Consider the following 26,778-nt stretch of genomic DNA (forward strand, 5'->3'; position numbering starts at 1 on the left):
ATCGCTGGTCAAGGTTGACAACTCCTATCGTATATTCCTCCTGACCCAAAATTGGTCAATGTATGCTACCCCAGTGTTAATAAGTAAAATACTCCAACGTTTCAGTCACTGCTCCAAATGGCCTTCTTCAGGGTGTTGTGCTGACTGCTGATGAGAAAAACTTCAATTCTTCTTTAAAAACCACCTATTCCAGGTGGAAAGGGGAGTTTTATGAACAGATAGCTGTGTAGCTATGGGTTCCTCTCTCTCACCTACTGCACCAGACATTTCAATGGAGCATCTGAAGACATTTCAATTGACGCATCTGAAGAAACAGCTCTCCAGTCCACACTGTTACACCCAGAATGCTGGTTCCAGCACTATGATGATATCTTCGTCATCTGGCCACATGGAGAAGAAGAGCTAGGGAACTTCCTCCAACACCTAAATAAATAGCACAGCAAGACTGAATTTACTATGGAGATAAAAAAGAATGGGGTGTTGCCTTTCCTTGGTAGTTTACCAAAAAACCTGATGGTAAACTTGGCCACAGAGTAAGTAGAAAATCCACTGGCATGGACAGGTATCTACACGTCGCCTCCCATTATCATTCTAAGCAGAAGAAATCTGCCCTTCATACATTAACTAGAGGGCCCACAGAATCAGCAAAGAAAAGCATTTGAAGGCTAAGCTACATAACCTCAAATTCATCTTTGGAACCAATTTTATGGGATAAAGAGGACAGAGAAAACTATGGCAACAAAGGATGAAGGTAATATGGACTCTCTGCTGAGCAGGTATCAAGCCACTTTTTCAAAGCAGCAACAAAATAAAAGATGTCTTTGCTCAACAAACTGCATACTGCTGGAGTCTACAAAACTGGCTGTGAGCGTGGACTAGTGTAAGTAGGTGAGACAGGGTGACACATTAGCACAAAGACATCTGAAAATGAAAGACAGATGCATCTGAGACGAAACAACAAGTCAGAGTGGTGATGGAACATCAGGATGAGAGCACCAACCAATAATCGTACTGGTGAAACAGTCACTTACCTTGAGAGGCGAGGTTACAGAGGCAATAGAAATAGCTAAGTGGCCTGCTAACATGAATAAAGAAGACGGCTACAGACTTCCAGTGCCTTGGCTGCCAACAGTAACAGCACTTAGGGATGACAGTGTTCGCGGAGCAACCCACACATGCCTGCAGGAGACCACAGCAGCTGTACGTACGCAGACTACTGGCATGCCTAATTTTCAATACCCAATCAGACTACAAAAACAGCTTCTTCCCTTACCATGTAAGAAATTAAGTTTTTCTAGTTCAGTGCAAAATCCTGAGGAAGGCCATTTGCAATAGTCACCAAAACATTTCAAAATTTTACATGTTAACACGGTCACAATCCCTGAAGAATTTTATTGGCTATCTTACTGAAGTCCTAGAAAGAATTGCAGCCTCCAAAACTATCACTAGTGTTGAGGATGAAATCAGTAATAATGTCCTAAATATTTTGAGCACATGTGGTGTGATAGAAATGGTAAACTCTGCTAGAAGAGCATCAAAAAGTTTAGCTTCAGTTTTAGGCCTTTCGCAAACATATATTGACAGGGAGAATTGTAAAGTATTCGTAAGACATCATGATCTTTTCGAGCATTACTGCCAGATAATAAAGCTACAGACAGGCTGCAAATGATTCTTCTTGGAGTGTAAAATACAGGGTTATTACAAATGATTGAAGCGATTTCACAGCTCTACAATAACTTTATTATTTGAGATATTTTCACAATGCTTTGCACACACATACAAAAACTCAAAAAGTTTTTTTAGGCATTCACAAATGTTCGATATGTGCCCCTTTAGTGATTCGGCAGACATCAAGCCGATAATCAAGTTCCTCCCACACTCGGCGCAGCATGTGCACATCAATGAGTTGATGCGAGCTCGCACTTCTGGCACGTTTCTTGGTAGAGGAGGTTTAAACACTGAATCTTTCACATAACCCCACAGAAAGAAATCGCATGGGGTTAAGTCAGGAGAGCGTGGAGGCCATGACATGAATTGCTGATCATGATCACCACGACCAATCCATCGGTTTTCCAATCTCCTTTTTAAGAAATGCCGAACATCATGATGGAAGTGCGGTGGAGCACCATCCTGTTGAAAGATGAAGTCGGCGCTGTCGGTCTCCAGTTGTGGCATGAGCCAATTTTCCAGCATGTCCAGATACACGTGTCCTGTAACGTTTTTTTCGCAGAAGAAAAAGGGGCCGTAAACTTTAAACCGTGAGATTGCACAAAACACGTTAACTTTTGGTGAATTGCGAATTTGCTGCACGAATGCGTGAGGATTCTCTACCACCCAGATTCGCACATTGTGTCTGTTCACTTCACCATTAAGAAAAAACGTTGCTTCATCACTGAAAACAAGTTTCGCACTGAACGCATCCTCTTCCATGAGCTGTTGCAACCGCGCCAAAAATTCAAAGCGTTTGACTTTGTCATCGGGTGTCAGGGCTTGTAGCAATTGTAAACGGTAAGGCTTCTGCTTTAGCCTTTTCCGTAAAATTTTCCAAACGGTCGGCTGTGGTACATTTACCTACCTGCTTGCTTTAATCGTCGACTTCCGCGGGCTACGCGTGAAACTTGCCTGCACGCGTTCAACCATTTCTTCGCTCACTGCAGGTCGACCCGTTGATTTCCACTTACAGAGGCATCCAGAAGCTTTAAACTGTGCATACCATCGCCGAATGGAGTTAGCAGTTGGTGGATCTTTGTTGAACTTCGTCCTGAAGTCTCGTTGCACTGTTATGACTGACTGATGTGAGTGCATTTCAAGCACGACATACGCTTTCTCGGCTCCTGTCGCCATTTTGTCTCACTGCGCTCTCGAGCGCCCTGGCGGCAGAAACCTGAAGTGCGGCTTCAGCCCAACAAAACTTTATGAGTTTTTCTACGTATCTGTAGTGTGTCGTGACCATATGTCAATGAATGGAGCTACAGTGAAGTTATGAAATCGCTTCAATCATTTGTAATAGCCCTGTACATACTTTTTCTAGGGCATTGGTAAATCAAACCTGGGATGAAATGTACATGGAAAACAATGTAGTAGCTAATTTCTCTAAATTCTGCACATTGTTTAAATTAATTTTCCAAACGTAGGCATTTCAGCAGCTAAGGAAAATAACTGTAGCTATTAGAAAGTACACGCTGACACTTAAATTTCTCAGGTCTTTATGGAAGCACTATGTTAATCCACTGTATTTAGATTACTACCAAGGTATGAAAAAATATACAGGAGGGTAACACTTCCTGCAAAAAAATGAAAAAAAAAAACATACATAATCTTGAAAATAAAAGCAAAGTAGTATGGGTTTTATAAAACGTGAAAATGGAAAAGTTAAACACAAGTATAACAAAATACAAATCAAATGTGGGGGTATAATAATAGAAAATCCTATGGCACTGGCAAATTTTGAAACTGATAGTTCCTCCGGGGATTACAGAAGCGTCCGATTCCACTTGTCTGCTCTGACCTGAAACATTATCAATATGGCAGAAATGACCATTCTCAGCATCTTCAATACGGCACCTATGACATCACTACATACATACGGCAACAAACACAAAATTACATATAAATACGATAATAATAATATCTCCCTCCAAAAATATAGTCAAACAGGACAAATTGAGTGTTTTAGGGTGGGGAAATAAGCTAAATATTAAAATAAAAAAAGCACACCATGATCCCAAGAAACACAAAACGATTACAAAAAAAAACACCTACAACTACAAAAATTGGAGTCTGACATTTCTCTTGATTTATATAGGTCAACCACAGCTGACATCCCAAACCACCAACATCTACAACTAAAAAACTTGGAATTGGACATAAAGTTGAATCAGACATTTCCCTCGACCTATACAGGTCAACCACAGCTGATGATACCGAAACACCAATACCAACAACTACAAAAATTGGACATTCCCCTTGAAAAAAGGTACCAACATCTACAAAAATTGCAATTGGACATTTCCCTTAATCCATGTAGGTCAACCACAGCTGATGATGCCAAAAAATCAACACCTACAACTATGAAAAATAAAACCAAACCCACAATACCTCAAAAACTTAAAAATCAAACATCCCTACAGAAATAAAAACATAATCAGTACAAAATATATATATATATATACACACACACACACACACACACACACACACACACACACACACACACACACACACACACACACATACTCACCACCAACAAATTCCAGTTCTGCAAACTAGGTTGGCCACCCCAAGCACACTCTCTCTCTCTCTCTCTCTCTCTCTCTCTCTCTCACACACACACACACACACACACAAAAACAAAGAAACCCAAACACCCACAACCTAACAACCCCAAACATCACCCCTCACCCCCAAACAAAAACCACAAAGAAAACGAAACTCACACCTTACAAATCAACAACTACTGCAACAAAAATGTCCTCTACAACATAATCATAAAACAATCCCCCTCCCCCAACCAAAACCAACCTACCTAAACCCGCATAGATTACCCACAACCCCCCCCCCCCCCCCACCAGCACATACCAAACCCTCTCAACTAATCACCTTCGACCTATACATCTTACCCACAGCCCTCAGAAAAACACAATAATCCCCAAGGACACTCTTCCACCAGCAATACTCATCTAAATGAGACTGCAGGTTAGAAGAGTGTCTCTTCCCCATCTGATGACTGATTTAATTGACACCCAAAACCCCTCTATTGTATCAGTACATGCCCCAGTTTCATAATTTGTAAACTCTAAACCATGGTTCACAACTAAATGATCAAAACCCCTCTAAGACAAAAAAGCATCTGAAACTGCAGTACTCTCCTCCTCAATATACTCTTCAATTAACCCCACCAATTCCCTCGTAGCATAGCCCTACAAAAGTCTGAAAACACAGTCACAAACACAGTCAGCATACCCCCCCACCCCCACAAACCAAACAGAGATTTACCCTTCCTCTTCCAAACTGCGACTTGCTGATCTCAACCACCACTCCCGGCCCACCCAACTTACCCCTGTACTTCACATACTCGAAACACAATTACCTACAAAAAGGAAACCAGTCTAACACTGTTCTCTTACTCACTCCAGTCCCATGCAACTAATCGAGGACCTATAAGAGAAATAGTATGTTAACAAAATAATCTCTCCCGTGGCCAGCTTAGATTTCTCGAACCACGTACCGCATCCAATGGAGCACCAGATGTTATCACACTGTCACCGGCACATGTACCCCCATCCCTGGCCTGAAGAGGTGCCGGAGCTCCGGTCAACTTCATGTTCTCAAAGCAAATACTGCACTTCACAATTTCAGCAATTAGTCCAAATACCTGGAGGAATTTAATAATGGACAACACGTCATCTGATCAATGCTGTGCATGCCCCCTTTGGTTTCATTGTAGTAGAGATTGATATTTCTTTTTTTTTCTCTGTTGACTTTTCCACCTTGTTGAAGTAGGAGATTCTTAGTAGCCTTCAGTGTGGAGATGTATGAAACAACAGTAACTGGTGCGTTGCCTGTTTTCGGATCTGTGAATAAGAACTTAGAGGAATACAGCTCCTGACCCTGCACCTTCTATAGCTGTTCTGGTATGTGTTTTCTATTACTTTTCAATGTTCTCACCAAAGTTAACTTGTCATCATTGTAAAGCTCCTCAGATAGGTCTATGGGAGTCTAATCAGAACCTGTTGTTTATTTCTTCCAATTCCTGCCAGTGGATTCACTGGGCATCTAACAACTGCCTTTGCACTCCATTCCTTGGTAGGTCCCTCATCCATCCCTGCAGAGACTTCCATTTTTAGAGCATACCGGGTGTGTGCGTCTGGTAACATCCTAATCTATATGCCATACTTCCCAGGCTTGTCTTTTTAAGGGACATCTTCCTTGAAATAGGGAGAGCATTTCATCGATTGTTAGATCTGCACTTGGTAGGTAGTATTTCACAAACATTTTGTCAATTTTGTCTAAAACTTCAGTTTCATCTTTCGGTCCTTGTTTCTTTATCATAAAATCTAATCAGGGGCATAAGTTCTCCACATTGAATATGACTCATTGTAGCTATGTAGATATTCTTTCACAGTACTTTCCCCCATAAGTCCTCAAGATGCAGTCTAGTGTCATTATTTGTGCCCACGAGTATCAAAATACCAATGAAGGCATACATTTCTTCTATGGTTGTAAGTTTTAAGTTCTTATTACAAGCTTCTTGGTTTGTATGGAATGGAAATGAAGTCCCATGCTACTTCACAGAGCATAGGGGAACAATGTGGGAGACCCGCACTGCCGTATTAGGCAAGATCCTAATGGAGGTAGTATGCTGTTGCCATGCTCCGTCCATAATGGGGATGAATGATGACGATGAAGATGAGACAACATACCCAGTCATCTTGGGCCAAGTGAAAATCCCTGACCCCGGCGGGAATCGAACCCGGTGCCCCGTGCTCGAGAAGCAAGAACACTACCATGAGACCACGAGCAGCAGACTTGGTTTGTATACTCCACGATTATCTTCATTATTTCGGGAGTTATAAACTTTTTGGAAAGATTCTGACACATTAGAGGTCAAGCCTTCACGAGTCAAACCTTCACGAAAATTAACTATATTTTGTACTGACATGTGTACTTGTCTTGGAGGCGCAGTAATATTTTCCCTACCGCTTTTTGCTGTAACAATGATGCTGGAAGCAGATGCATGCTGCTCATCAGGGGATGAACTCTGTGAGCTTCTCATTTTCAATTGCTGCGTCACTATCGAATGTCACAACTGTATCTTCTTCTTGTGGATCACTTTCATCACCTTCACTTGCTTCATTTATTATAACTGATACCTCTTCATCTATGTGAAACCTCTGATACTGACAAGACATTTTATTAGAACTGCTTGAACAACAAAGGAGATTTATTTCAAAACAACAATGGCAACACAATACAGCAGTAGGAACGGTCAGAAACTGCATTTCTTTCTGCCACATTGAGAAATACTTTAACGAGAAAAGTTGTCTCACTGATGTCTATGGGGGCCAAATCTGCCTGTACTTAAATTAGGGCCTAAATATAATAGGCAGATTTAAATAATTCACAAAAATTATAACACCATGACAGCACATACTCTAGATATTTTTCTACAACTACTTAAATTCTTGCTTATTCACTCCAACAAATAGATATATTACACAAATAAAATAAATACTGCGGGCAATTTTTGCGCTGGAGAAAATAACGACCATATTACAGAAAGGACGGATCGCTACTCACCTGAATCCGGCCTCAGTGGCCAGAGACAGTGGTCACGAGTGTGAGTTGTGCTTCTTTCTACTTTAGAAGGAGGTATTTTTACCAAAAGCTCAAATGTGTATCAGTTATTTTGTTGTGCCTGTCTGCAACTTAACATCAACTCTGTAGCCTATAACGAGTGGCAATCAATCCTTTTCATAATACTGTCAATCTGTAGTGTATGATGGTTATGTATTGTCATTTGCACGGATTCAACATCCACCTCATCATGGGTGGATGCTGACTCAATTTTTCAGGTGTATGAAGGGGAGGATATCAACATGTTCATGGGGCACTGATGCACGTTTACAGGGCTGGAGTCAGTTTTCTGACCCAATTAGAGTTGGTGCAAGGAGAGTAGCAGCAAATCACCTGCAGGTGTCCTTAGAGGGTACAGCAATGAAGACCAAAATTATGTTTTGTAAGTTACTTGGAGCAAATTCTGTATAAATCAAAGAACACTGTACAGTAAGGACCAATGGATGAAGCAGTGTTGTAGTTAAGACACTGACCTCATATTAAAGAGGGTGGTGTTTGCCCTGTCTAGTCATCCTGATTTACGATTTCTGTGGTACCCCCACATTTCAAAAAGAATATAATAATTGCAATTCCAAAGAAAGCAGGTGCTGATAGGTACGAATATTACCAAACTAATAGTTTGATACGAGGGCTACAAATTTGTCGGGCAGTAGACCGCGCCGCTCAAACTGTCAACACAACTGGGATTGCTAAGTGTATCCTATGACTTCCACATCGCTGGTAATGATTTATATACAATGCTGGTGACTACTTTGAAGGTAGGTAAAACTTTGAAAAACATATCTATTTTGCACGAGCTGTAAATAAATAGTTGCCACTATTACAGTTCCAACCCCCTTAGGACATGGGTGCAAAATACTAACCAAAATTCTTTACAGAAGAATAGAAAAACTGGTAGAATTCGACCTCGGGGAAGATCGGTTTGGATTTCAGAGATATGTAGGAATATGTGAGACAATACTGGCCCTAAGTCTCATAACAGAAGATAGGATAACAAAATGTAAACCTACATTTATAGCATTTGTAGAATTAAGGGAAAGCTTTTGACGATGTTGAGTGGAATACTTTCTTTGAAATTCTGAAGGTAGCAGGAGTAACATACAGGGAGTGAAACAATATTTACAACTTGTACAGAAACCAGATGGCAGTTACGTGAGTAGGGGGGCATGAAATGGAAGCAGTGGTTGAGAAGGGAGTGAGGCAGGTTCATAGCCTATCCCCTATGTTTTTCAATCTGTACATTGAGCATGCAGTAAAGGAAACAAAAGAAAAATTTGCAGCAGGAATTAAAGTCAGGGGAGAAGAAATACAAACTTTGAGGTTAGCCAATGACACTGAAATGCTCTAAAAGACAGCAAAGGACTTGGAAGGGCACCTGAAAGGAATGGACAGGATCTTGAAAGGAGGATATAACATGAACATCAACAAAAGCACTCACGGCCATGTAACACTGCATATGTGGTCTGGTCTCCAAACAATTCTAGCTGACAGGGCCTGGAGACAAGTGTCACACCTTGTCAATAACAATCAGTTTCAAACCCGACAGGAATTGTTGCTGCCAGTAAACACAGGCCCACCTCAATCAGTTTCCAAGAAAATACTATGAAGGGAAATGTGTGCAATGGATATTTGGAGATGGTTACCTTGCAAAAGGCCACTGCTCACAGTGGAACATAAAGCTGCACATTTTCAGTGGACTAGACAACACAGAAACTGCTTGAAGGTGTGTCTGGTAAGTTATAATTTTGCTTTATTTCATTTGAAGCTACGAGTCGATGCACCAACATCCAAATGAGGCATTTAACAGACAGTGTGTGAATGGTGCAGTCAAAGCTGGCGTTGACTTGGCAATGTTTTGTAGGTGTTGTCTGTACCATGATCTGGGTCCACTCATGCAGCTTGCAGTAAACATGAACCAGAATGTTTGTGAGCTGCACTCACCACTGAAAAGATTGTGGTAGTTATCTAATGGCGTATACACTGAAATATGCATTTATGGTGACAAACATGGAATTAAATTATGCATCTCACAGTGAGTTGTCTCTTGGATGTAGAAAGCCAACAGAGTTCTTCAATTAAAAACAGTGCAATGACTTAACATTACATGTGGCTATTTTATCGACAGTGAATTCTAACATAACCTAAAATACTAAATTTCTGGCTAAAAGTCATGAAGTGGCCCCTCTTTGCATTTTTCATATTTTATGTAACTATATCTGTACATAACATGCATCAAAACACTATTCTGAGGCTTGTTCACCATCTAATGCACTGTTACCGAATATGCCATCCAGTATTAGCTTTTATCATGAAAAGTGGGTTTGAATATGACATAAACGTAAACATTAGGCAGTGTTACAGATAGATCTGCTACCTCAACTTTATTTAGCATTCAAATTCGTTAGCTTTTCCAATTAACAACCAAATGACAGCCGAATGGAATTTTTTTGCTACTTTTGTCACGGGAAATCACCTTGTGATGGGATTGGAGGTATAACAAAGCGGTTAGCAGCAAGAGCAAGCTTGCAACGGCCACTTAATGGACAAATTCTTACTCCCCTAGATCTGTTTCACTTCTGCTCTGAAAACATTAATGGAAATTTGTTTTTGTCAGTAAAGATGAAATTGAAAAAAATATTGTGTCACAAGAAGAGAGGTTTAAACTTGGACAAACTGCAGCAGGCACTAGAGAAGATCATCACTTTTTACCTATTGATGAAACAACAATTCAGGTCAGCAGAGTTTCAAATGATTGTTCATTTTTTCTAGCTAAAATGGGTCACAGTAATGAAGGAGGCATATTAATGTCTGCTCTCCAACCAGGACAATATGTTGCATGCATCTATGAAAACGTGTGGTGGATTGGGAATATCTGTGAGACCTCCACAGAGCAAAGGGATCCATTAATAAACTTTATGCACCCACATGGTCCAGTAAATTCATTTTATTGGCCACCAAGAAGTGACAAGTGCTGGGTTTCGGAGCACCACATTATTGTAGTTATTCCAGCTCCATCAGTAAATTCGTCTGGCCGGCAATACACCATTCCCCTTGATATTCATCAGAAAATTAATGTAGCATATCAAAAACTGAAACAGGTTAGAGGAAACAATCTAAGGAACCCAAGAGGGCCTTCTAATTTTACACAGGGCACTTAAATAATTTTACTTTCAGGCTTGGGAACCCGTGTAAAGAAACTCTTATCAGGCTTGGGATCCTGTGGTAAAGAAACCCACCCGTAGCTGTTGTTGCTAAGCTATCGGGCATGGCCCCTATGGCTACGGGAATGCTGGTTTTCTCAGGTGAAATGAAACTAGCAGTGGTTATGCCACCATGGACCATAGCAACTCATTTATACACTTCTTTTCCATCAGTAAGCTGGTGGTGTTCATTAAACAGGCTACAAATAATTAGATGATTATGCCAATAAATTTCACGATTTACATTCATTCTTAATAATAAGCGTGTGTGTGTGTGTGTGTGTGTGTGTGTGTGTGTGTGACAGAGAGAGAGAGAGAGAGAGAGAGAGAGAGGGGGGGGGGGGGGGGGGGGGGAGGAGACGAGGTGACAATTAAGAAAGAACATTGTTTCTATTTTTATTCTTTTGCTATTTGGACTTAAGCTAGGTCCTATTCATCAGGACTTCTTATTTCACTTATCCCAGACATTAATAAACATGGATAAGGCAAAATAAAAGATTTCAGGTATAATTTGAGTGCCAGAAAAATGTGTTCAAACTTCCAGTGCGCCTCTTTGATGATGCTACTTTTTAGGGCCTTATATGCTTGCACTTTTCTAGATAGTTTAGAATATGCTCTTTCTAATGACCATAGTTTAGAAGTTTGGAGAAAACACTTTTTTGAAAAATTTGACTAAAAATACCCATTTTTAGCACTTTTTGAAAAATCGTCAACTTCACCCTAGATTTGTGAAATAATGGATAGCAATAGGAGAATGGAATTTTATATTCTAAGACCTTGTGTTGTTGAGTTATGGTGTGCAATGTTTCATGTACATCCCACAATTACTTTTGGAGATATAAAAAACTAAAGTTCGGGTTTTTTTTATTTAAACAGCTATTTTTTTGCCCAACTTTGCTTTAAATTATCTATATGAAAATTTCTCAGAAATCCTTTTCTTAATATTTTACTTTAAAGAGCTCTAAAAGTTGTATAAGATGGCCAAGTTTTGTTTCTTTCATACAAATACTTACAGATATATCTCATCTCAAAGTTGCTGAAAATTCAAGGATGCACTATTGGAAGCTGTGCTATGGTTTCAAACAAGTGACTATATCTCTGCAAGTCTTGAATTTCTGAAACTGAAGCTTTACCAGTGTTCATTGAAAACATGTGTGAATGTTCATACAAAATTTCATCAAAATCCATGATGGTCATGTGGGAACATTTTTCGATATTAGACCACTTGGCACGGAATGGCCCTTACTTATTTGCTGCCCTTTCCTCTATATTTCCATGATCACACTCCCAATTTCCATTGTTACAACAGCCACGTTTATGGGGCTGCAGGTATACATTTCATGTTTGATAAGTACTTATATGTATCAATCAATTTTGCACTTTGGTAGGTCACAGAGATCAGTAGTATCATCAAAGTGGTGCCCTTATTTGGTTTTCTGAATTGGTTGTACATTTTTCTTAATGCATATTTTGTTTCATTATAAATCCTCAAAGGTTCCCCTTTTCGATGTGATCTTTGAAACATGATGAGACGACACAGACCATTTAAAATAATAATAATAATAATAAAAGAGTAACAGAAAGGTTTCAAAATCTGAACTGATAAATACACGAAGAAAAATGTCTAACATCTCATGAAAGATACACATGTCAAGGTACAACATGCTCTAGCATCCAGAATATCACTTACAAAGGATCGAAGACGACAAGTAACAGCTCACACACATGAATAGTTACAGTCATTTTTCTTCTTCTCCTGTAGAGGGAGGAAGTCTTAATATAGGCCTATATGTTGTACAACAATAAATATGCTCTGCCACTCAGTGCATTACAGAAATTTGCACAAAAAAGATGGATGTTGAGAAAATGAACTACAGTAGTAATTTGTAAAATGAAATATGACAAATATATTTCATTCTTAAATCCTTTGTTCTCTAAACCCTGATTTAGAAGAAACAGCTTCACTGCAGTATCAAAACTGATGCTGAACCTGTCACCAACAAATTTTTGAAGTATACATGTCTTGACAAGAATAAGAATCAAAAACAAAACAAAAGGGAAAAAAGAAGCTAAGAGAAAATAATAATCTTTAACATTCAAATAACATATTAGTAGGGGAGACCTGCAAAGAAATATATCTCTCTTACATGAAAGTAACAGCAAAGAAAGGAATATTGGAACAGAAAATCATGTGGATGGGGTATGGAGGGAGGGCAATGAATGTGGGCAGTGAGAAATAGAAGGTTGGAAGAAAGAAATAGGATATAAAGAAACAAAGTTCTTTGAAGTGCATGAAATATGTGACACTAACATAACTGGCTTGTTAAGGACTACGTTTATATTGCATTTATTTAGAATCTACATCATCTTTTAAATTGGTGTTTTCTGAGATATTTTTCATGGAAAACTGAATTAATGGTAATTGCTACACTGATGAAAAAAAAAGTGGGATACTGTTAAGCATACAACAAGCTCTCCATATTTAATGCTACCATAGTGTGTGCTTAAAGGGATCCTGAAATTTTTATCGTATTCATTTTTCATTAGACTGGATTTCTCACTTATCTTGTCACTTCCTGTTAGACTAAACTAAGGTATTTATCTGTCTTCATAGTTGTGCTTAGTAATTTTTCTGGTTTTCAAATGTCACTATTAACTGCTACATTGGCTAGATGTTTAGTGTCATACAAATTAGTTGAAAATCATACATTTATAAAATTACAGTGTGAAGCTTCCATGCTCTTTAATATCGTTGGTTTTCGTGCACAAATACATAATTAACTTACAGATTTAATGATACAATATTTACAAACAATTTCGCCATTGGAATAGAAAATTTTACTAGTTTTTAAACAAAACCTGGTCACGGGAACATTAGTTGGCCTATTTGCTATGAAAGAAGCATTTTTGTTTGATTTCAAAATTTAATTTCGGTGTTTGCAAATGGAAAACTTCTTTTGTTTTTCCAGCTTTTTCCACGGCCTTAATCCCCTTTCGATGTGCAAGTTTGATAGCGGGGAAAATTCAGTTGGGCAAAAAAGTTGCCAGAAACTCTTGTACAACAATAGGCAAACAGTTCTGCGAAAATGGCCTTCAAAGTAGGCAAAACAACTAATATGTATAATTTCTTACGGTGGTTTGTCTTTTGTTTGCTCCTCCTTGTTATCAGGTTTAGGTGATGTAGCTTTGGGTTTATTCTTGGCATCTTCTTTTTTCCGAACTTGCCTGAGTTCGCCTCTCGGTTTTGATAAAGTCATTTCGTACGTAAGAATGAAGAACCGTAACACTGAACGTGGGCCAGTGCTTGTATTTAGCTGTCTATTCTAGAATGCCAAATGAATTATTTTTGGTTGTAATGATAATTACAAAATATATTGTTGGACTAAACTAAGTTTTCAAATTTGATGCGACTCTACTATTAAGTCACTTCCCCAGCAAACGAGACTCAATTACCGAACAAATGACTTAACCTCAACACTTACACCACCCAACAAACACAAGCACTGCTCTGTTTACAATAATCGAATCCGAGTCAAATGCTGCCAACATTGTATGCTCGCGCTACTTTCATTCCTGACTCTGCTTCCCACTGCATAGTTTGCTCATTATCGTTTTATACATCATACTTCCGGTTATTTAGATCTTATCATTTCTACATCTGCAGAATTCCTTAACATCGAATAATTTCATCGGAAAAAAACATACTAGTTACATATGCAGACTTTGAATGAAAAGACGCTGAATTACAAAAAAAGAAAAAAAAGTACTTCGTGTGCTCCGTCGTGACAATTAACTTTCAGGACAGAATAAAATTGTTACAGACACAATAGCAGCTCTGGCACTGCACGTGTAGAAAAACGAGTTGATGAGAAAAGTGTAGTCTTTGTGAATAGGTACTGCAGTCATAAGTAACTCGGTCCTGATGAAGATCACGGGCATTCTCGTATTCAAGGTGTCGAAATAATTCACACAGGTAGTCACAAGGGATAATAAAGCTGAGGAGCAGATGCAAACTTTTGCCAAATTATAGTCCCAGAGCAGGTAAGGAAAATTAACAGCCGTGTAATCCGCGGCGAATGGGAATTATACGGGGGACGATACCAATAACACACTTCTGCCTAAAACTACTACATATACATGCTAACATAAGGACGCACTGACTGGTGGGTGCAGGAAGTACATCTACCTATTAGTTTCGTAGCTGATAAATGTCCCTTTAAAAGGAACTGCAGCCTTCACGTACTGAACATCCGACAGAAAAGATGTTTGCACTGATATAGCAAAAAGATATCTCCGGAATTGTCAGTGTGATTATAAAATCTCAAAAATTTAAAGCTATGTAGTAGGTTATAAATGTAAACTTGTTGTGTAATAGTTAAAGAACAAATTATCTTTTTCACTAGATGGCATCAAGGTGATAGACCAAAAATTAATTTTGGAAAATTCAGATGACCACTTCAGTAGCTGAACCATTTCACCAGTATAAAAGCACTGCACCTATTTTCCCAGACCTTTCCAAGATTTTGATGTTACACATTATAAAGTCTTCAAAGCAAAATTAGAAAAACGAGGTATAAGAAATTTAGCATAGCTGCTTACATTCACAACTAGAACACTTAAAGCAAAAGGCGATACTTTAGTATAATTAGAAAGTTCAGAATAAAACCAGAAACAGCATTCTACTTTTAAATTAATAACAAATAAAATACGACGTTCATTAGAGCTCAAATCCAAGCCTGTTACTTTTTTTGTATAGATGTCTCTGTAACATTCTGTTCCGTTGAAACGTTCCTTGTCATGACAAATCGGATCTATGGAACTAACTCCCAAAAAATCTTTCTTATTTGTTGATAATTACTTGTATTGTATTTGTATTTGTCTCATTATTAGTCACTGGAACTAATGTAGAACAGTGGTCATAGAATCTTTTTGTTGAAGAGCAAATGCGGAAATTGTGGAATGACACCACAGTCCACATACGTATCGATCAGATTATTAATTGGTAACCTACACAAAACTATATGTTATGAGCACTCAATAGACTAGCCGTAGTAAAGGCATGATAACTTGGGCACTGGTCCTCCAGTGCTAATCTTTAGAAGTCAGCACCATTTGGAACACATCATGTCAACTATTCTGTTTTTCAGATTGCTGCCATCCTCAATGACCACAGAGCTGTGTCACTGTAACTACCTGACAAAGTGTTGTTGTGTTGTCTGTATCAGCCAATGATTAATTGATTAATAACACTAGCTGCTCTTGTTTCTAAATATGTAATAAAATATGAGACATAATCACACAGATTTATTAATTTTTTATTCTATTTTTCTTCTGCTTATTGCATTGGACTACAACAGCCAAAATTCATATTCTTTGTTACAAGTATCCGCATTCCAACACGTCCATCTCTATAATGCTCATTCACAAATCCATGTTCTTTCAATTTGAAATTTAAACTGTAGCAGCTAATCGAAATGAATCACATGTGCTCTTCAGTTGTCAGATGACAAACAACAAAACATTTCACCTCTCACATACTCTACATCCTTCCCCCCCTCCCCCCCCCCCCAGGCGGCCCAGTACTTACCCATCTTTCTCTGAGATAAGTGGCAGCTTAACTTACCTCACAGCTGAACTCATCAACATCAGTTACAGCTAAGGAAATCTTAAAATATTACTGCCTCTGTAAGTATTTTTGTTACTGGCCAGGAAAACTACACTGTTATGATACTCTTAACATTTTTTGCTGTTTTTGGATCTGACTCATAGCCATTAGATGCATACTATTATAAAGCATGCCTGAAAACCATCAGTCACACTAATAATTGGTTTGGGTCACACGCGGCCCCATGGGCTGCAGTTTGATGACCACTAAGTCATTTAGAATGGTCCAACAGTAACCAAGAATAGTTGTTGCTGTAAAAGTATGCAGCAACTTTTGGGTCCTTTGGTTTAGCAGCATTTGAAATCTAAGTAACTTCTCCAAACAACTCTTAACAGTGAGCTACCACCCGAGAACATTAAAATTTTAGTGATGCAACCTACTATGTTCTCTTTGACTCTTACATTATTCTTATCCTTTCAGTGCATGCATCTAAACATAATTCCTCTGTCTGTAGTTTAGGTAATTGTAAACTTGATGGCATTCATCAGTATTAATCTCAGGGAAATATGAGTATATAAAGCATTTCCTCCATCTTTCCAAATGTATTGAAAATTCCTTTCTTTCTTTCTATTCTTGCAGGTTCCATTGAATAGCTAAATGTACATGACAGAAGCCTTCGACAAAGAACTAATTTTTCAGTAACTTAGCTTTTAATTCAGATTTGAAAGAACTACATTTTGTTCCTTAACTAAAAAGGCTGGTATTACACTCTCCGAGCACCAAAATTCCAATTATTTGTTCATGCAGTTCTCATGTCACTTCAAGTGTTGATAATATTTTCCCAGGTTGCAAAATAAATAAAATTCCTAAGAAATAAAAACTTTCAGTTTCAAAATATTTTTGTTAATTTACCATTATCAATTTTTTTCATGAATATATTGAAATATAATTATTGTAAATAAATTAAAATATTAAAATATGAATAGTTGCCAGTAGTTACTCATGTAGGAAAAACATTCATGTCATCAGCAAGAGGCTGTAAAGAACTGTTGTAAGACACCATCTGGGCTAAAAACCTTTCACCTACTTCAGTGATCTGCACTGGCTGAAATGACTGAGAGACAGATTGCTCCCTATGAACTCAGATATGGAGGTGAATCCGTAGCACAACAGCTTTAACAATGTGAATATAATGATCCTCATTAATGAGTACTGAGAGTTAGTTCTCACAAAAAGCATTAAAGATTTAATTGTCAGAAGAAGGTTTGTCAACAACTGAATTAAAAATCTTGGTACAAGTTGACCCCAATTTCCTACAATAACTCCTTGTCACCACATAAATAAACAAGAAGCAATAATTACACATTAATGTGGTTAATAAAATACAAAGTGAAAGGAAAATACCAATGGTGAACATTCAAACAAATTTAAAGCAGTGCTAGGTTGATTTGACAAAGCCTGCAAGGAAATTGTGAGAGGGGAATGATCAGTATCTCAGTAGATCATTCTTGGAAAAGGACATCTGCATATGCACATGCAGTGATTGCTCCAACCAGGACAGAGAGATATGTGAAATCAGCATATAATAATCAGAAGAGGGTTTGTCAACAACTGAATTAAAAATCATGGTGCAAGTGGATGCTCCCTCAGATACTTGACCAAGCGTTAAATCATGGGACCTAATCATGTTTAAAAGCAATGCGTCAAAAAATGCCTAACTGCTCTCCTTCCTGGTTAGGCTGTGCTACAAGATATTCTCACCATAGTTGATGAGTCGAAAAGTCTAGTCATGCACACAATAGGCTCTGCTACTAAGCACTAGTCATCAGCCTCTGAGTGATGTGCTGACCCCTAAAAGCTACAAGTCTACCTTCTGTCACATCTCCAAGGCTAGAGTATCTTCTTCTGCATCTCTGTCCAGAGTCTGCTCCACCACATCTACAAGACCTAAGTGATGGTTTCCACATCTCTCTTCAGAATGCCGAGAAAACTGATACTTAACCAGTGAGAAACTCCTCTAAACATTAATTAATAATATGTTTTTTAAAAAACAGTGGTCCAATGTTCCACCTAACGAGTGTTTTATAAGTTGTTCAATCAGCTACCTTCCCACACATTGAATTCCAAGAAAACAGAGCTCTAAATTCCCAATTACAGATCTTTTTTTAAGACACCTAGTGAGACACCTTTACACCCCAAGAGAGAGAGACATTCCTACTCCACTTGGAGGGGAGCTGACTATTGCACTTCCTACCACACAACGAGAGAAGAAAAAACTTTCAATAAACAACAGCCTAGATTCCCATGGGAAAGAAGAGATTAATATCTCTTGGCCTGCCTGGCACCCTCCAGTTTTTTTACGAAAAGTATTAGTGATGACAGAGGTCTACTTGTAAAAATAACATTTCTGCATTGTGCAAACGTGTGACATGATACATTATATTGGGCTTTTTGCCCAGAGTCCAGTACCACACAGCAAGTGGGCTGTACTCTGTGAAATCCTTACTGCACACACTCTGAAGGCAATGTGCCAGACAATACAGGACCCTTAAACTCCTACCTGGTGATCAGTGGCTGGGTCACAATCCCTTGCTCCAAACAGCTTAGTCTTTAGAAGGCGGCTAGGCTATACAGGCAGCTCCAAGGGCTGGTCATCGGTGGCCCTTGCTTCCTCCTACTGTGTTGCTCATTCAAGACTCTGAAAGGGTCTTACTACACAGTAATATGAGACACCCAATGAACCATACGAGGTTTGTCAAAAAAAAATCTGAAACATCTGTAACTTCACACCACTGGTTCGTTGGAGCGAAATGAAGTTGGCATCCCTGCACACATCTGTGTTTAATGTGTAACTGCCGAAAGTCTCATTGCTCTATGTATGTTAGTAATTGCCCAGTGCTGTATTGAGTAGAACAGTGTGTCACACAGTTTGCGAATTTCGAGATTGCAGAGCTAGAGGAGCAACGTGTCTGCATTTAATTTTGCGTGAAACTCAAGAAAATCTTTACACAGTCCCACCAGATTATGCAACATGCCTATGGTGGTGAGTGCTGACGCCGTACTCGGTGTTATGAATCGTTCAGCTGCTTTAAAAATGGCCGGAAGGAAGTCAAAGATTACCCTTGTTCGCCGGCCGGAGTGGTCGTGCGGTTCTAGGTGCTACAGTCTGGAGCCGAGCGACCGCTATGGTCGCAGGTTCGAACCCTGCCTCGGGCATGGATATGTGTGATGTCCTTAGGTTAGTTAGTTTTAATTAGTTCTAAGTTCTAGGCGACTGATGACCTCAGAAGTTAAGTCTCATAGTGCTCAGAGTCATTTGAACCATTTACCCTTGTTCATGCCCGCATCTCGTGGTCGTGCGGTAGCGTTCTCGCTTCCCACGCACAGGTTCCCGGGTTCGATTCCCGGCGGGGTCAGGGATTTTCTCTGCCTCGTGATGGCTGGGTGTTGTGTGCTGTCCTTAGGTTAGTTAGGTTTAAGTAGTTCTAAGTTCTAGGGGACTGATGACCATAGATGTTAAGTCCCATAGTGCTCAGAGCCATTTGAACCATTTTGAACCCTTGTTCACGACGCCCTTCGAAGTCTACTCATCTCAGAAATGTCAACGAAATTGTGCATGTCAATCGCAGACTGACTGCCCAAGGGATTGCAGAAGACTGTAACATTTCAATTGGATCATGTCATAAAATCCTGACACAGCATCTTGGAATGCACTGTGTTGCCGCCAAGTTCGTCCCACAGCTTATGAGTCAAGACCAGAAAGACCTTCGCCTCGCGATCTGTGAAGAGCTTTTGGATCCCACAAATGAGAATGAGATGTTCTTTAGGAGAATCATAACTGGTGATGATACGTAAGTGTATGGTTATGATGTTGAGACCAAGAAACTAGCCAGCCGGGGTGGCCGAGCGGTTCTAGGTGCTTCAGTCTGGAACCGCGCGACCGCTATGGTCGCAGGTTCGAACCCTGCCACGGGCATGGATGTGTGTGATGTCCTTAGGTTATTTAGGTTTAAGTAGTTCTAAGTTCTATGGGTTTGATGACCTCAGATGTTAAGTCCCATAGTGCTCAGAGCCATTTGAACCATTTGAACCAAGGATCAATCTTCACAATGAGCTGGGAAATATTCTCCAAGACCAAAAAAAGCCCACCAGGTCATGTCAAATGTCAAAGCCATGCTGATAGTTTTCTTTGACTATGTAGGATTAGTTCATGATGAATTCGTGCCACTGGGACAAACTGTGTTTCGATGGTACTATCAGGATGTGTTGTGACGCCTGCGAGAAAATGTGAGTTCGATCTAACATACCAAAGATGTTCAGGCTCACATGTGGTTGCTCTTTGTCGAAATATCTCGGCCCAAACTCGTCTAGGGGTTGATCCGCATGTGTCGCATTACACGCCCTAAATTAGACACTTGTGACCCATTGGTTAAATTGTGTGGCTGGTGGCAAGTTTGCGAAATACAAAGTTAACGTAACATATAATAACAGTAATAATACTATTTGGAACCAAATTAACGACCCATAAATAATTGAGGCCACACAGTTGCGATTTGTTTAGAATAATGTTTATTCAGAAAGCAAACACTCGAGTGCATATCCATTTGATACAGTTCGATCATTCACAATCTCATCGCAAAACATAAGTCCAATACTCTGCCTCCTTAACTACACCAAAGGTTAGAGTTCACACCATGCTCGTGGGTGCTTACCACTCAGAGACTAAGTCCCATGATACCACACAGCACGAAATTTTCTAAGTCATTTCACTTCCTAGCTACCTAAGTACCAACCATCCTCTTTCGTGTCTCCACCAGTACTGTCCACTTTGGTGTCTACAACCACACTGTACTCTTTGGTGTCTAGATCAGAGCTGTCACTCTCTGCCTGTCTCCAGCAGCATTTTCCCGTGCGCCGATCATCGTCACTCAACTGACTAGTGCAGTTCCCTTTCCTGAAGCCGTCCATCTGATTGGCTACAGCTTCTTCTATATTATTTTACATTTTAACACATTTAAATAATCAAAGCTTGGCCACTTTCACATTCTAAATAAAGTAACAATAATATCCATTGTTAAATTCTTTTACATAAAAGCAATACAATTTCTTCTTAACTTTGAATGTCATGGCTAGTAGCCTTGCACCAATGGGCTTTCTGGTAAATAAATAAAGAACAAAAGTAACTATTATGCACTAAAAATTACAGCAAATATTCTATTACCTAATGATTCTATAAGGTGTCATGCAGTCATCGTTCAATGTGTTTAGAATGAAATTGCACACTCTTAATTTGTGCTGTAACGTTAGTTATCAGTTTTGCCAGTAACATTTTACATTAATTTAAGTGAATGAAGTTAATACTCAAAATTGCAAATTAGTTAAGTGTCTATTATAAAATACAAGAACGAACAGTTACTGAGGCAGAAAATTTAGATTGAAACTGGTCAGTGGCAAACACACAAAATGGGCAGTAAGTAGTTAATCAATTTTCATATTCGTACCACTCTCGGTGATTGCATGGATGGGAAAGGGACGCTGCTTGGTTATAATGTCAGAGTGACGACACAGAAGCCCCACAATTTTTAGGTACTGCAAGTTATTATTCAAGATAGTCATACTTTGTGAGAGACATGCAACTGGGTAAAGCCTCTAAAGTACTACATCTGTCAGTTAACAGTTTTACAATGTTGTAGCCGTACAGACAACGAAGAATGTAGCTGATGGCAATGCTGAGCTGTCACTGTTGCTGCTGCTGTTTGAGAGCCCCGAGACGTCTTCAGAGCCAAGGGTAATTATGGAGCAGGCAGTAGATGGAATTGCAACTTCCTGTGCCTATCCACTCCTGCCGTATTCTCAATACTTGCGGGTTAATGAATCAGACGCGTCTACACTGGCGCGAGCATAGCTGCACACCACGTCTGCAGGAGCGCCCAACAAACACTTCTGCACTCTTTCATGACTCAAGGTGCTGTGCTTCCTCTCTGCTCGCAATGCAAAAGAGACTCTCCATACGCAAAGATAAACAATGGCACAGCTACTGCAATTTCGTAGTTGCTATCAATACATTTAAATTAAGTTCCCTTGGCTATTTACGAGCAATTTACAATATTTTCATTATAATTACAATCAATTATGTACAGTCAGAAATAATTGCACTATTACATCTATTACGTACTAAACATAGTTTCTCTAACAAAGCTTACATATTGAGAAACAGAAATACAGTATAAGCTATCAACAGATATTAAAAGGCGAAAATTTTGGATAATTACGGGATGTATATACAGCCACTTTGGTTGCTCAAAATTTTTTTCAGTTATCATGGTTTCGATTGCACTAGGGCAATCGTCATCACAATAAAAATTTGCATGGAATACATGTAATCACACCATGGTTAAAACCATCTGAGCCAAAGTCTCTCATCAAACAGAAATGTCAGAGGAATAAAAACTAAAATGTAAAAGTATTGTATAACATGATTGTCAACTAGATTATATTCCTTGAGTATTTTATCTACACTAATGCTCATAAATTAAGGCTAGTGCTGATACATGGTGAAACTACCCTCTGGTGGGTGGTTTGTGGGTTTATATCACCTTGGGGTATGAACATTCGGTGCATTTGACCTGCACTCGTCGCACGGTGGCACTGATAGCAGTCCACATGTCAGAGTATGGTGCATCGAGTAAGTGTACAGACGTTTCAGATGTGCCATTGGTGACTGTGTGTTGAAAATGGCTCAGAGAACACATGTTGATCACGTTATGAGAGGTAGAATACTAGGGTAACTGGAGGCTGGCCAAACACAGTTGGTCATAGCACGGGCCCTCCGTGTGCCACAGAGTGTGATCTCAAGACTATGGCAACGATTCGAGCAGACAGGAAACGTGTCCAGGCGCTACAGTACTGGACGTCCTCAGTGTGCAAAACCACAAGAAGACCGATATCTCACTATCAGTGCCCACAGACGGCCACAGAGTACTGCAGATAGCCTTGCTCGGGACCCTACCACAGCCACTGGAACAGTTGTCTCCAAACACACAGTCTACAGACGACTGAACAGGCATGGTTTATTAGCCCGGAGATCTGCAAGGAGCATTGCACTGACCCTTGGTCACAGGTGAGTTCGTGAAGCCTGGTGTTGAGAACACAGTACACGATCATTGAAACAGTGGACCCAGGTTATTTTCACGGTTGAGTCCAGGTATAGTCTGAACAGTGATTCTCTCTGGGTTTTTATCTGCAGTGAACCAGGAACCAGATACCAACCCCTTAATGTTCTTGAAAGGGACCTGTATGGAGGTCGTGGTTTGATGATGTGGGGTGGGATTATGATTGGTGCACAAACACCCCTGCATGTCTTTGACAGAGAAACTGTAACAGGTCACGTGTATCGGGACGTCATTTTGCACCATTATGTCCGGCTTTTCAGGGGTGCAGTGGGTCCAATCTTACTCCTGATGGATGACAGTTCACGGCGCCACCGAGCTGCCATCATGGAGGAGTTCCTTGAAACAGAAGATATCATGCAAATGGAGCGGCCTGCCTGTTCGCCATGCCTAAACGCCTTCGAGCACGTCTGCGATGTTCTCAGTCGACATATCGCAACATGTCTTCAAACTCCTAGGACACTTCAGGAGCTCCGACAGGCACTGGTGCAAGAATGGGAGGCTGTACCCCAGCAGCTGCCCCATAACCTGATCCATAGTATGCCAACCCATTGTGCAGCCTGTGTATGTGTGCATGTTGATCATATTCCATATTGATGTCGGGGTACATGTGCAGGAAACAGTGGCGTTTTGTAGCACATGTGTTTCAGGAGGGTTTTCTCAACTCATCGCCAATACCGTGGACTTACAGATCTGTGTCTTGCGTGTTCCCTACGTGTCTACACTATTAGCGCCAGTTGTGTATAGTACCACGTTGTGTGGCACCACATTCTGCAGTTATCCTTAATTTATGAGCATGAGTGTAGTTGACAATCAGGTTATACTTACATTACATTAGTTATTCTCATCACTATTTTATTATATGTACATATGCAGCCGTAACTCATTTTATTACCTTCAAAAAATCTGAGTTCTCCACTCAGAATTATAACCGAAAAACAATCTGTAGCACTACTCACTCAACTGCCCTGACAGAAGCTTTGAGACAGTAGCTTAACACAAAAATTTACTGCATGTATAATGAGCAACAAGAGTTACTATTTTATACCCTATCACATATCAGGCGGTTACAATTGAAGTACAGCTACTCATTGAGGTCCAATGACGACTGTAATTATCGTATGGCAACGAAACTTAATAGACATACTAATGCATTAATGCAGAATCGATTTATGCTGGGAAAAAATTAGTTCCAGTTTTGGGCGCAAGGTGCAAATGCAGCTCTGTGAGTGCAAGATCGACATAAACAGAAATGTTTGTGCATGTAATGGATTAGAATTGGGATGTGGGTAGAAAATTGTGTATATGTCCATGCTTCTGATTGAAGATTTGTGGCACTTCGGCTGTTCACTTATGTAATAAAATGAAACAGTTCTGTCGATGTTCTTTATGATATAGCAACCAGTTTTGGTGACTAAATACAGATGGTGTATTGAGTCACCTAAACTGGTTGCTGTATAATAAATATCATCGAATGGATGGCTACAGGTGTTTCATTTTATTAAATGTCAGGAAATGTCAAACAAGTGAGAAAGGCTTAATGTTGATTTTACTGTTAACTGCCATTTACGAAATTTGTTCAATGTGAGCACTGGAGACATCTACAAGATGCTATACAGCGCCAGATTTGCAGCTGGTTGTCAGAATTGGAGCTAATATTTTTTCCATCCTAAATCGGTTGTGCATTAATGTATTAGCATATCTACCAAGTTTCGTTGCCATACGATAATTATGGCCCAAACTGGACTTCCATGAGCAGCTGCAATTTTACCTCCCAGTAGCCATCAGAGCTGGTCCAGTCCCAGTAAAGATTGATATCAACGATACCCTAACAGAACAGCATCAGCCCCTATTACTAATTTCTTCATTCAACATCCAATTCAAAGTTTGTTCTCTTGTATCACCCCAAATACCTAATAACAACCTGACATAAAATTTTTCACATTTGTGGCGTTGCAGTGCAAATTCTCAGACACACACAATTTGTGTTACATGTTTAAGACACTTAAGTTCCTGTAACAGCAGGAACTAAAATAATACACTAGTATGTAAAACCTATGGTCCAACGTAACTTTTGTATGATGTGTTGGTGCCAAGAAACATAACCCAATGCAATTTGTAGCAGACATAGAAAAAACTGCTATAGTATGGTACAAAAGATAAATAAAAGAAGTATGCAGTGATATGAACAGAAATGACAGTAGATCACACAAATTACAATAGATCAGATTAGATTAGATTAAATTAATTATTTATTACATAGACCCACGCAAGAGGGGATCCTCCTGGGTATGGAACATGTCAGATAAACACTTTACAAAAATGTAATTAGAAAAACTTGAGTTTTATTAATTTTAATGATCCTCAGTCAATAAACAGTAAAATTATGTACATAAATTAAAAGTAAACTTCTAATATTTACAGGTTTAATACTTACATCTACTTTCATTAAATCCATCATTCATGCAGTAGCTAGTTATTTGGTTATTTCAACAAAGTATTGTCAAAAATTAAAGTAAATTGTTTATTTCAATGATCCTCAGTTAACAACAGTCAAATTATGTACAAGATTTAAGATTAAACTTCCACTATTTACAGACTTAAGACTTACATCTGCTTTCCATACATCTATCATTCAAACAGTAGGTAGTTACTTGGCTGTTACAACCAAGTATTGTCAAAAATTAAATTACAATAAATTTTCATTAAAATGGTCTACTGCGCATGTTGAGAAATTGGTGGATGGAATAGAAGGAGTTGGCCACCAAAAACTCTTTTAAATTATGTTTAAATTGTGCCTTGTCTGAAACTACTAAACTCTTAATGGTTGCTGCTAACTTATTGAAAATATGTGTTGCAGAATACTGGACTCCTTTCTGGGCAAGAGTGAGTGATTTTAAATCTTTATGTATATTTTTCTTATTCCTAGTATTGATACTGTGTACTAAGCAGTTAGTTGGAAAAAGAGATGTGTCATTTACAACAAACTTAATTAAGGAATAAATATACTGAGAAGCTGTGGTTAGTATGACCAATTCTTTGAATAGGTTTCTACATTATGTTCTTGAATTTACACTACACATTAGTCTTATTATATGCTTCTGTACTCTAAAAAGTTTTTCTCGGTTTGTGGAGTTACCCCAAAATATGATACCATATGACATAATGGAGTGAAAATAAGCATAAGACACCAGTTTCTTATATTTATATCTCCTATGTCTGACATCATTCGCATTGCAAATGCAGACTTGTTTAGGTGCTTTAGCAGTTCGTTAGTATGTCACTCCCAACTGAATTTATTATCAAGTTGTAATCCCAAGAATTTTACATTCTCAACGTCTCCTGTTTCCATGTCAACATGTTTTATACACACACTAGAAGGAAATCTCTTGGAAGTTCTGAACTGCATATAGTGGGTCTTTTCGAAGTTTAATGACAGTGAATTGGC

The 26,778-nt window shown here is 39.1% G+C and overlaps 2 protein-coding genes across 3 annotated transcripts in view; one reads left to right on the forward strand and one right to left on the reverse strand.

Annotated features, from left to right (window-relative positions):
* Window positions 1–14,085, reverse strand: part of LOC126474053 (2-oxoglutarate and iron-dependent oxygenase domain-containing protein 3-like) — a 50,382-nt gene extending 36,297 nt beyond the window's left edge. Inside the window, exons 1-2 of one of the 2 annotated variants that reach the window (XM_050101466.1) lie at window positions 14,010–14,048; window positions 13,689–13,879 (exon numbers count right to left, since the gene is read on the reverse strand). In XM_050101466.1, the coding sequence (XP_049957423.1) occupies window positions 13,689–13,813 (125 nt within the window). In that variant the 5' untranslated portion in view covers window positions 13,814–13,879; window positions 14,010–14,048. Of the gene's footprint in view, window positions 1–13,688 lie in introns of both variants that reach the window. The other variant, XM_050101465.1, reaches the window with a different exon arrangement.
* Window positions 14,086–14,484: 399 nt separating this feature from the next.
* LOC126474958 (39S ribosomal protein L22, mitochondrial) overlaps window positions 14,485–26,778 on the forward strand; it is a 61,259-nt gene continuing 48,965 nt past the window's right edge. The window contains exon 1 of the mRNA XM_050102482.1: window positions 14,485–14,597. The gene's annotated coding sequence lies outside the window, so the exon portion shown is untranslated. The remainder of the gene's footprint in view (window positions 14,598–26,778) is intronic.

This window comes from Schistocerca serialis, chromosome 4 (genome assembly GCF_023864345.2).
Source record: "Schistocerca serialis cubense isolate TAMUIC-IGC-003099 chromosome 4, iqSchSeri2.2, whole genome shotgun sequence".
NCBI classification, from domain to species: Eukaryota; Metazoa; Arthropoda; class Insecta; order Orthoptera; family Acrididae; genus Schistocerca; species Schistocerca serialis.